Source organism: Bufo gargarizans, chromosome 4, assembly GCF_014858855.1.
Source record: "Bufo gargarizans isolate SCDJY-AF-19 chromosome 4, ASM1485885v1, whole genome shotgun sequence".
Classification (NCBI taxonomy): Eukaryota; Metazoa; Chordata; class Amphibia; order Anura; family Bufonidae; genus Bufo; species Bufo gargarizans.
Genome location: NC_058083.1, coordinates 297,134,685 through 297,147,450, shown reverse-complemented (window position 1 = coordinate 297,147,450; position 12,766 = coordinate 297,134,685). Strand labels below are relative to the sequence as shown.

General features: G+C 46.6%; 1 protein-coding gene across 2 annotated transcripts in view; it reads left to right on the top strand.

Annotated features, from left to right (window-relative positions):
* Nucleotides 1-12,766, top strand: part of LOC122936196 (amine sulfotransferase-like) — a 138,758-nt gene that overhangs the window by 48,470 nt on the left and 77,522 nt on the right. For both annotated transcript variants that reach the window (XM_044292285.1, XM_044292284.1), the window contains one exon: nucleotides 11,568-11,694. In XM_044292285.1, coding sequence (XP_044148220.1) covers nucleotides 11,568-11,694 — 127 coding nt within the window. The remainder of the gene's footprint in view (nucleotides 1-11,567; nucleotides 11,695-12,766) is intronic.

The following is a 12,766-nucleotide window of genomic DNA, read 5'->3' as shown; positions in this document are numbered from 1 at the left end:
CACTGGGTCATGTAAACTTTCGACCACCACGATTAGACAATTGTGGTGGTCAACAGAAACTACTTTGCCCAGGAACCGATGCTATAGGCTTGGTTATCCCTGGGCAGAAGAAGGAAGCAGGGGAAGATCGTAGGTATGTCTTTATTTCTTAGCGATGTCAAGGAGGAGGAGGGAGGAGGAGGGATGGGGAGGCAGGCGGAGGCTGAAAAAAAGCAAGGGGAGCGCCGGTTCATGTAAGCAATATGACCACCACAATTGGACAAAAATCGTGGTGGTCAACAGATACTATTCTGCCCAGAAACCGATGCTAAAGGCTTGGTTCTCTTTGGGCAGAAGAAAGAAGCAGGGTACATTGTGGGGAAGCGCTGCATAGAGCAGTGAAGCAGCGCTTCCTCTCTGTAAGGCTCCAGACGTCTATACACGTGATAACTTCATGGGGCATGTGAAGTTATCACGTATATAGATGGATTGCAGACGGGAAGAGGTTAATAATGGCCATCCGCTTGTGCTTTCCATTGTGGTTACAATATAGCTCGTAACCTATTTTTCGCAGGATCTGCTGCTTCTCCAAGCGGCACCTGGTGGTGTCGTATTTCATCTGTAACATTCACGGCAGGATAAAAATGCAACCATATAATCCCACATTTTTTAAATAAAAGTATTAGAAATTAATGTCATCATCTCAACACAACAAAAAATATTTAAGTGTTTGAAAGTAAAATATTAGATTTAATGTTACAGTTATAAAATTGGATTATATTGAAATTGTATGTGTGTGGAGTATGAGCAATCTGATATTGGCCATCTGAGGAGAGGTGTACCTGTCTAGTGAGGTGACGGTACAGTATGGGGTGTACAGTGGGTCGCCTCCCCGTGGTGCACCCTAGGTAATGCTAAAGGAACCAGCAAATAATGACGTTCAAACATTACTTCTCCTGACCAACCGGATGCATATTAGAATCCGAAGACTGTGTGTGCGTGTGTGGGGAGGGATATACACTGTGGGGTATACGGTGTGGGGTATATAGTGTGGGGTATACACTGTGGGGTATATAGTGTGGGGTATACAGTGTGGGGTATACAGTGTGGGGCATATAGTGCGGGGCATACACTGTGAGGCAGGAAAATGCATGTGCAAAGTGCATATGAGAGATATTTCTCTGTTATCCATACATACATGCTACCGGACATAGTGGTGGGATGTCATAACAATACTTAGTGCACCTATCATTAACCCCATCACACCCAATGACATAGCTGTACGTCATCGGGCGGTTGTTTAAACATGGCAGCCGCTCTTGGCTGATGCGGGCGCCATAGCCGCGACTGCCAGTAATGTTGATCAAGAACTTTGAACCCCTCAAATGCTGTGGTCAATCGTGAACATGGCGTCTGCATGCAACAAAAAAATAAAGTTTTACTTTAGGTTTTGCGCCGGACCCCCGTGTGGCAATCTGAGGAGCCGGAGCCTGTATGCAGCAGCCTGGCTCTTTGTGAATGACACGAGGCTGCTGCATAGTATTTCCTTTAGAGCCCTTGCCTGTAATAGGGCTCCATAGGAAAGTAGTAAAATCATCATAGACTCCAATACAAGTGTATTGGAGTTTATGATAGAAGCAATTAGATGACTGATTGTTATAGTTCCCTATGGGAACTATCTAAAAGTAAAAAATAATAAACCCAAAAAATTCAAATCACCACCCTTTTCCCAAAATAAAAAAAAATAATAACTAAACAAATAAAAAAATACACATCATGGGATGGCGCAGAAGGGAAGGAATGCCATACGGTTTTTGAAAGGCAGATTTTCCTGGACTGGTTTTTTGACACCATTTCCCATTTGAAGCCCCCCTGATGCACCCCTACAGTAGAAACTCCCAAAAAAGTTATCCCATTTTAGAAACTACGGGATAGGGTGGCAGTTTTATTGGTACTATTTTAGGGTACATATGATTTTTGGTTGCTCTATATTACACTTTTTGTGAGGCAAGGTAACAAGAAATAGCTGTTTTGGCACAGTTTTTAATTTTTGTTATTTACAACATTCATCTGACAGGTTAGATCATGTGGTATTTTTATAGAGCAGGTTGTCACGGACGTGACAATACCAAATATGACAACTTTTTTTGGTTGTTTGTTTTAGTTTGACATAACAAAGCATTTTTTTTTATGATTCTTTATTGTCTCGACATTCTGAAAGCCATAGTTTTATTTATTTTTTGGGCGACTGTCTTGTGTAGGGGCTCATTTTTTTGAATATGAGATGACTTTTTGATTGGCACTATTTTGGGGTGCGTATGACTTTTTGATCGCTTGCTATTACACTTTTTGTGATGTAAGGTGACAAAAAATAGTCACAGTGGCCTCTGGTGGCCGGAGGGAAACATGACAGTCTGCATAGATATAAGTGCTGGAAATGCTGCTGGTTGATTCAGGTCTGCCTCTTACAAGGGACTCAGAGGGACTCTCTGCCTCCATCTCTACTGCATACTGCCACTGTGTCTCGGGATCATCTGCCTGGTCTTCCTCATTGCCCTCTACCTCCTCCTGCTCCACCTGCTCCACCTGCTTCTACTCTCCTGTCACATGTGCAGAAAAACCACCCATTTCTGTATACATTGCTTGTGTGTTAATGTCCCCCTCCTTCTCCAGTTCAGCCCCCACAGGGCTCAGGTGGCCATGAGATATAGGCAGTGGCATACTGCCAATATAGGCAGACCACGCAGCTGCTATGGGGGCCACGGCACAGTGGGGCCCAGAGTGAATGGAAGGCCCCTACCCTATGTGACACATCTACTCTGCCAGTTTATTCATAATTTACTCTCTACTTGTGTTCCGTTCCTAACTTCCTATGCTCAGTCAGGGCCCCCCTCTGGCTCCGTGGCCCCCTGTGAACAGGTAGCACGCGCAGCGCCGCCAATTACGACCCCTACCTGTCTGACCTGCTGTCTATGATCTAGGCTCCTTCCCAGGCACTATGTCTGCTGCACTGCACACTAGCATTTAGTAGGGCAAAGATCCTGCTGCTGATTGGCCAGTGTATCGCTGACAGGCAGCAGGAGCAGCACAGCAGCTCAAGCACACACAGAACTTTGAGAGCGCACCTGGTGCAGTAGTTGTCCTCTGCACTCACGTGCTGCCCGCCACCTGCCTCAACTCAAGTCTAAAGTAATCAGCTACCCCCTCGGCCCGGACTGAAGAAGCACTCCAGCTCCTCTGATCACTGAACACAGAGCCGACCTGGCCAGAATAAACAATACTGCCCATGTAGTGTGCCACAGGCAAGCTAGCCGGCCGCCCGCCCACAGTAAGAGCACAGCAGTCTTAATAAAAAGTTATGGCTATTTTTGATGGGGGGAGGGCAGCAGCAAATATAGTTCCTGTAGGGTTGGGGGGAGGGGGGGGGACACTGTAGATTTATATAGGACTCAGGACAGTGTGAACCCCTCCCATGAACTATGCTTGCTGATAGAGGACAGTGTATCCAGCAGCACATCCCCACTCAGTGGGGGGGGAGGGGAAATATGATTGGTGGCTATGCACACTAGGCATCAGCAGCAAGGAATTAAATGGGTTATCCAACTCTATAATGGCTCCCAAAATGCCAGAGCACCTTACTTACCTCACTCCCCGTCACCCGCATCACTCCTGATGCTCACACAGCCGCCACTGCATTCCCCCTGTCACGCGAATGAAAACATCCATCGACTTTGGGGGCAATCCAAAGCAGGTCACGAAGGGAACAAGCCTCCCTAGCATCTCAGGAAACGCTAGAGAGGCTCATTTCAGACACGGCCTGCTATTGGCTGCACCCCCCCCCCCCCCCCCCCCCCATCAGCCATAGGTATTATCTGTATGCAGTGCCAGGGGAATTTTAGGGGCATAATATGGGTTAGATAACCCCTTTAACCCTTAGGATACCAGAGGTTTTATTGTTTTTGCATTTTCAGTTTACTTCCCTATTTTCCTTGAGCTATAACTTTTATATTTTTCCATTCATATAGCTGTATGAGGGCTTAGTTTTTGCAGGACAGGTTGTACTTTAACATGACATACAATGTAGTGAGAAGCAGGCAGAAAATTCCAAATGGGGTGGAATTGGAAAATGGGGGTGTGGCAGGGGAGGAGCCAGGAAAAGAAGTTGGGATGGGCCAGGGGTGGCTAGTGGCGGAGTTAGGGGGCCCAATCCAGATTCTTGCTATTGGGCCCAATGATTTATATGTACACCTCTTGATGTAGGCGCCACGTCTCTTGTCCCCTGGCCAGACAGATTTAGCAGCATCTGTTCCAGGACATGAAGCAGTGGAATGATGTTGTTCATTCCATAGTCCTGGCGACTGACAAATAAGTTGGCCTCCTCAGGGCCTGAGAAAATGGCAGGTGTCACGCATGAGCTGCCACTAACTAACGTCAAAGTTACACAGGGGAGTGCTCCTGTCCACCTGGATCATCAAAAAATCATTTCTGGCCTTCCTCTGCTTATATAGTCAGTCCAACATATGGAGGGTGGAGTTCCAACGGGTGAAAACGTTGCATATGAGGCGATGTTGGGGAATGCCATTCTGCCTTTGCAGCTCAAGGAGGATGTACTTTGCAGTGTAGGAGGGGCTGAAGTGCATGCAGTTTCCTGGCCATTTTCAGGATGTCTTGCAGATGGGTTGAAGACTTCAGGAACCGCTTTACAATCAGACTAACCACATGCACCATGCAGAGAGCATGGCTCAGCTCTCCTTGACGCAGTGCCGACGCAATGTTCTTCCCATTGTCTGTGACCATGGTTCCGATTTTCAGTTGACGAGGAGACAGCCAGGATTGAAAACTAGGTACAGAACAGCGTGACACCGATGTGCACTCTCAGGGCCGGCGTCAGCACCCGGCAAACCCGTGCACTGAGCTGCTATGAGCACTTCCATCAATACAGATGGAAGCACTCATTGCTGTCATTTCACTTACGCAAAGCCCTCTGGAGAGCCCTCTGAGTCACATGAGGCTGTCTGCTTCAGAGCTTCAGACAGATTTACTACATTCAGCAGAGCAGCAGGTTACCTTACCAGCTTCAGACATGCAGAGTTTGCCAGTGAATCTGCACTGTTACTGTCTTTTCTCTGTGGGACAGGAGTTTTTTTTACTGCTTCATTAAGGCTACTTTCACACTTGCGGCAGAATGATCATGATCCATCTTAAAAATGCATTGAAATGCCGGATCCATCTTTCCGGTGTCATACGGAAAAACTGATCCGGAATTAATTTTTTTCACGTTTTTTTCGGTCTGCACATGCGCAGACCGGAAGGACAGTTCCGGCATTCCGGTATTTTGAATGCTGGATCTGGCACTAATACATTCCTATGGAAAAAAATGTCGGATCCGGCATTCAGGCAAGTGTTCAGTTTTTTGGGCCGGAGATAAAACCGTAGCATGCTGCGGTTTTATCTCTGTCCTGATCAGTCAAAAAGACTGAACTGAAGACATCCTGATGCATCCTGAACAGATTGCTCTCCATTCAGAATGCATGGGGATAAAACTGATCAGTTATTTTCCGGTATAGAGCCCTTAGGATGGAAATCTATGCCGGAAAAGAAAAACGCAAGTGTGAAAGTACCCTAAGCAGTTTGCCTCCATGACACCTGCCCCCCCCCCCCCTCCCATATCCTGTCCTAGCTCATCCTCATTGATCCCCTTCTGTCTTCTTTCCTCCCTCGTGTATCCAGAACTCCTGTTCCACCCTTCTATCTTCTGTTGCTGCCCTGCACAGACCTCCTACCACTACTTCTTGTATGAATCCCCCTCAGAGCTCCTTCCAACTACTTGCTGTGTTTACCCCTCCTGTCCATTCAGGGTCCCTGTCTCACTCCTCTGCCTCTCATTATGGTGGTGTCTGAACCGCATTCACCATAAGGACCTTCTAACGTCACAGGGTCATGTGACTGTGCCCCCCACCCCCTACTGTGCCCCTTATACCCCTTATACCCTGTATTGTGCCCTCTTGCCACACCCTGTTCAGTGCACCTATTCATTCCATGTATTGTGCCCTCTTCTACCCTTTTATCCAGTCACTGTATAGCAGTGTTATCCGGTCACTGTACAGAGGTGTTATCCGGTCACTGTATGGTGCTGGTATCCAATAACTGTATCGCTATAACTGTATCCTTTTCCCTGCTCACGCCACTGTTTTAGACCTGGCATGAGCGGGAAAAAGATGCAGATTGCGGTGCTAAGGACCTTTGCGCCACAATCTGTGTCAGAAATATGCCTAATATAGACATATTTCTATATAATAAATGACCCCCTAATTGTATTATTATTTGGGAGTAGGGCTAATATCTTTATAGTATATAGATTCTAGTGTATTATACTGTGCCCTGTATTTCCCAGTAGATAAATGGTCCTTGGAAAACACAGTCTGCATCCCTGACCACCAGCACCAGGTAAAGCTCTGTCAGTACATGGCAGCCTCCCCTCTTCGCCCGCTGCTCCGCTGTGTATTGGTGCTTATTCTGACACTAAGGCTGGGTTCACATCCCATTTTTGGCATCCATTTAATGCATACCAAAAATGTATATGTTAACAGATGTCTCAGACTGATGCTGTACAGTAGCATCCGTTTACCATACAGTTCCATTGTAAAAAAAAAACATATATGTTAACGTATACTTTTCTTTACTGGACTTTGCAGGATACAAAAATGTGGAGTGCTGCACATTTGTATACATCAAACTGATAGGAAAAACGTGATGTGAACGCACTGGGGGGCGTACAAAAATTTTCTGTGGGGCCCAGTCAGTTCTAGCTACATCACTGCACAGTTCCTTCTCTCCTCCAGGCCCGGCCCGGCCCAGCAGTGACGTCATGACATGTGTCTCACTGCTGAAGCAGGTCTGAGGAGAGAAGGAGCGCCAGGAGCTGCAGTTAGTGAATGACAGGATCACCGGCTCCCCTGCACTCCAGCAATGATAGGTAGTATGTGCTGGTGTGGCTGGGCAGGAACCACATTTACCCAGTGGACTGTAAAGGAAATATATTGTCCTTGACCGTAGTTACAGCTCCACACATCGGCGCTGCCATGAACTTTAGCACACACCCAGGGCCGGTGCAAGGATTTTTGTCAACACAAGCGAAGCTACATTTTGGCGCCCCCCCCCCCCCCCCCCCCGCGCACCGGTCCACTGGCCCATAAGACGCACCTAGGTTTTAGAGGAGGAGAGGAGGATAATATGAAAAAAATATATTCCATTACACCTCAGGTCAGACCAGCCAGCAATCAGACCCCCAATGCCTCAGATCAGCCCCCCCATGTCAGCCATCAGCCCCCCATGTCACATTTCTCCCCCTCAAGGCCTCCATGTTAACACCTGAGTAGGGCTGTGACTGTCTGACTTCTGCTGCTGGCTGCGTCTTCAGTCTGACTGACGGCTGTGTCTGTTAGTCAGACGAGACACAAGTTATGGTACGTTCACTCTTGCCATATCGATTGCCACTCAGCTTTCCCAGGAACAGATATGCCTAGGTGATGGCCCAATAGAATGAGAATAGAAGCAGAATAAAACAAATCAAGGAATCATTGTCTATTCTGAATCTTAAGAAGATGGCCGAGATGAGTTTCTCCGGGGTTGTATAGACCTCTAGCTGCCATCATAGACGCTAAGTATGATGATGTTTACTGATGACACTTATAAATGGACATTAGTGATCTCACCTTCCTCCCCCGTAAGTATTATTACTCATCCCACAACTCTGAATGCTGCAGGACGGTGAGCGCAAACACAACACAGACACAGTCAGCTCGCCTCACCTCTAGTCCCTGCTTCAATTTATTGGTCCCACACCTCGGATTCAATTTCTTGGCGGGCGCAGGCCGCGGCTGCCTGTGTCTACTCACGCCCCCCCTGTGCAGGTGACTTGTAAGTTGTCACTAGTGGCAGCCAGAGCGGCACGCTGAGCCAATGAATGAATATCATTCATCTATCTATGATCATCTATCTCTGCCTAAGTGCCTAGCTAGCTATGTTGCCCTGCCGGCCGGGCGGCCCGGCACACAGCCGCACACGCAGGCTCGGGGGGGGGGGGGGGGGGGGCGGGCCTTTGATATCTGTTGCCCTGAGTCCCTGACTACTCTAGACTAGACGATCGCCGCGGCCGGCACTCGCAGGGCGGGCGCGGCGGGTTCAATAAGTCAAGTGCAAAAAAAAAAAAAAAAGCATTCATTCATTCTTCCATTCTTCCGCCCTGCGCAGGGCGCGCCCTAAGGCGGCCGCTTGGTCTGCCTTATGGTAGCGCCGGCCCTGCACACACCGACAGGCTCAAGGACTGGCGCACCTTCTGTTCAACATACGTATGGAGGGCTGGTACTGCCTTTTTGGAGAAGTAATGATGGCTTGAGACTCTCCCCTTGCCTCAGCACAAGCCATCAGTTCTCTGAAAGGTGCAGAGTCCACCACATGGAAAGGGAGGGACTGTAGTACCAGCAACTTGGCCAGGAGCATGTTCAGCTTCTGTGCCATTGGATGAATGCACGCATACTGTTGTCTATTTGCAATTGCCTCTGGGATTGATTGCTGATGAAATGACTGACGGGGAGTAGAAAGAGCAGCAGCATCAGGACCGTTAGATGATGGGAAGGAAACATAGTTCCATTCTGCTGAGGTGGTGGAGCCTTGACTTACAGAAAAGGGGTGCGGGCCACTGGGTGATGCAGTGGTTGGTGCCTTAGGCTGTATCACTACATTAGAACCACGGTTTTCCCAGGCCACTTTATGGTGACACTGCATTGGCACCATGGTCATGCTTCATCTTCTGTCCACAGATTCTGCAAATGGCCATGTTGACGTCCTCCTGTGGTTTGATAAAAAATTGCCACACCACCGAGTATGGCATTTTCCCCCACCAATCCGTGCTGGCTGCCTGGTACCGCTGCCTCTATGAACCCCTGCACCACTACTTCTATCCAGACAGGTAGGCTCCTACATAGCGGGCAGTCTACCTCAGGGCATATTTTGGCTCCCGACCTCCCACTGCTGCCACCCTACTGACTCACGGCCACGCTACCACCCTGCTGGCTCAGCCGCTGCCACCCTCTTCTCCTAAAGATGATGAAGCCCCCTCTTCACCCGGCTCCCACATGCGATCGGCCACATCATCATCCACTACTGTCTGCAAGTCACTGATATCTCCGTCACCAGTCTTAGGGCCATGTGCCTGATCGCTCGCAATACCAGCTCCTGTGCGACTTTCATCATGACTACTTTCCCGCCTACCGGAGGAAGCAGAGGATGTTTCCTCCAGATCTTGGCTGGGTAGTAGCTGCTGACTACCTCCGCTGAAAAGTGGAGCCAAGTCGACGGCATACAATACTTCTTGAGCTGAGGGAACAGAAAATGACAGAGGCAGGTTGAGGACAGGTGGGGGCACAGAGCTTGTTACTGGGCAATGCCAACTAAAGGTTATGTGAGAGGAACCCACCGACTCCTGACTGGGGCTGTCTGATGTCACTTGCGATGAAGTAGAAGACAGAGTCAACCATTCAAGGACCACTGGCTTGCTGGTCAAGACACGACCACTAGATGACACTGGCATCTCAGGTCTGTCGCTGTGACTCCTGCTGCCACCCCTCCTTCTTCTGCTGCTACTTCTGCCTGTTCCGGAAACATTTTGACCACTGCCCTTCCCCTAGAAGGGCCTGTCACATGTCTGTCCGACATACTGTAAATTAAAAGAAACTGCAAGGGGAAAAGTGTCACGGTCTCTCCTGTGACAGGGGTCAGAAGATCTAAGAGACTCGCTGCTTGTGATGTGATCTGACAGCCTCTTTGGTTTCACTGTTTCTGTGTTGTTGCTGGTTATGACCACACCTCTTGTCTCAGGTGAAGCTCTAGGTCATTCCCGCTCCTCTATTTAGTCTGGTCTCATCCATCATACTATGCGGTTGATAGCTCCTTCTGGTTGCGGACATGCTGGTGTTTGGTTCTCCTCTGAGTTCCTGCTCATCTGCGTACTTCGGAGTTAAGTGTCTTTTCCCTATTTTTTGTTTCTTATATTCCCCTATCTTTTAGTATTAGGCCTTAGGGAGTCTCCTGTTCATTCAGCTGGGAAGGAACAGGTCGTCTTTTGTTCTGACACTATTTCCAGGGTACTTTAGGGTCAGATTGGGCTCTAGGTTCTTCGGTGTGGAGTTTACTACCCACACCACGCTGTGACAAAAAGAGCAATACTATCAGACTGCAATTTCACCCCAAAAGCAAGGATTAATGGAAGTACTTTTATATATTTAAAATTAACACATCGCAAAACTGGTTGTAACAGACTGCACATTCACCTCAAAAGCAAGCATGAATGGAAGTACTTTAATATATGAAATAAATACACCCCAAAACTGGTTGCATCAGACTGCAAATTCACCCCAAAAGCAAGGATGAATGGACGTACTTTTATATATATAGAAAATACACCCAAAAAGTGGTTGTATCAGATGACACTACCAGCCCAATAACAGATGCTAGGATTACTGCAATTACTATTTAAAACATAAAATCTGTAGTAATAGATCACTTCACTTTTAGTAACCCCAATTAGAGCAGCAAGGTGTAATATAATGGCTCCTATTACCTAGGCTTTAAACTCTCATATTAGTCCCTTATCTCTCCCTAGAGTGTGGATAATGCCTCCCTATCCTTTCCCTATACTATGGATAATCTTTCCATGAACACCTCAATCGTTTATGTTTTTTTTTTTATTTTATAAAGTTTTTCCTAATCACTTTGTAAGATGTGCAGCAGCCATTTTAGGAAAAATGTGATTCGTTACCACGAATCGCTAGGAAATTTGACTTCAGTACTAATTAAATATTTCCTGAAATTCGGATCAAATTCCACTTCGTCAACTTCGTTTCGCTCATCTCTAGTAACTAATACGGAAGAGGACAGTATACTGCTACAGATGGATCTGGATAGATTGGAGGCTTGGGCAGAGAAGTGGCAGATGAGATTTAACACTGACAAATGTAAAGTTATGCACATGGAAGGAATAAGGCAAGTTACCAGTACATACTAAATGGTAAAACACTGGGTAACACTGACATGGAAAAGGACTTAGGACTTAGCAGCTCCTACCAAGGTCAATAAGATAATAGGTGGCATCAAAAGGGGCATAGATGCCCGTGATGAGAACATAGTCCTGCCAATTTACAAATCACTAGTCAGACCACACATGGAGTACTGTGTACAGTTCTGGGCTCCTGTGAACAAGGCAGACATAGCAGAGCTGGAGAGGGTTCAGAGGAGGGCAACTAAAGTAATAACTGGAATGGGTGGACTACAGAACCCAGAAAGAAAAAGGGATGACTGAGGGGAGATCTAATAGTATAGTATAAATATATCAGGGGTCAGTACAGAGATCTCTCTGATCATCTATTTATCCCCAGGACTGTGACTGTAAAGAGGGGACATCCTCTTTCCCAGTCCTCCTGGAATCCTGCTTTGAACCTCACTTAGTATCTCTAATGGATGTACTTTGTTAAACAATCACAAAACAATATTACAATAGCTCTAATGAAATTAAATGTTATTTTTTACAGGTTATATACGTGTACCGAAACCCAAAAGATGCCATGGTCTCCTTTTACCACTTCTACCAAATGTTTTCCAAATTAAGTTATCCAGTTGATTTTGAAACATTCGCAGACTTCTTTATGTCTGGAAAAGGTAGTATATTAACAAATACTGTATGTAGTAAAGTGTTTTTAAATGGTGATTTTTTTTTTTTATTGATAAAAATTGAACCTTGGTAGACCAGTAAGTGTGCTGATGTTCTGGAGTATCTCCATGGAAATAAACATAGTTTAGTACCTACATTGGCAAGACTGATAAACCAATCTGATAGTCTTCTACAAAAGTCCCAGGTTGTCCACCTTTTAGATAATAATAACATATAAGGATATGTCATCAATAACAGATTAGTGGGGGTCCAACACCTCAGATCATGATTATGGAGAAGCCACCAGCACAAAAAGAATAACAGTGCAAGGAACTGGAAGCAGATGGTTCCCTCCACTGTGTAAGAGTTGTGCTGGCATACTGCCGCTCAGCTTCCTTTGCAGTAAATGGGAGTAGAGTTGCAGTATGTCTGCATGGCCACTACACAGAAGACAGAGCATTATGCTTCCATTTCCACCTACTGTTAAGTTTCTGGTAATGGCAGCTGCCCTAAACACCTGATAGGTACTGTAGGGGTGTTGGGTGTCAGATCCCTACCAATCTGATACTGATGTTGTATCCTAAGGATAGGACATCAATATTTTACCCTTTCACAACTGCCACTGTACATGTATAGTTTAAACCATGACTTTAAAAAATGAGGATAATAGCGTGCAGCATAGCCATCTGGTTTCTGCTGTTTTACACAGCAGACATTCAGAGGGCACCTATCAGCAGATTTGTAATTTTTGAGACTGGCTGACCTGTTGCTTGTGTGTTTGGCAGCTGAAAGCATCTGTGTTGGTCCCATGTTCATATGTGTCCACATTGCTGGCATAAATACAATGTTCACACAATGAGAGCTGTTTCCTCATCTCACACACATGACCGTTTTTTTTGTCATCATCCAATCCACATTTTATGCAGGTCAGATGTGGACCTATTCATTCAAATGTGGCCGCTAAAGATGTGGACAGCACACTGCGTGCTGTCCACACCCGTATGTCCATTCCGCGGCACCCACAAAAAATAGAACATGTCCTATTCTTGTCCACTTTATGGCAGGACGTTCCTTTTCCAA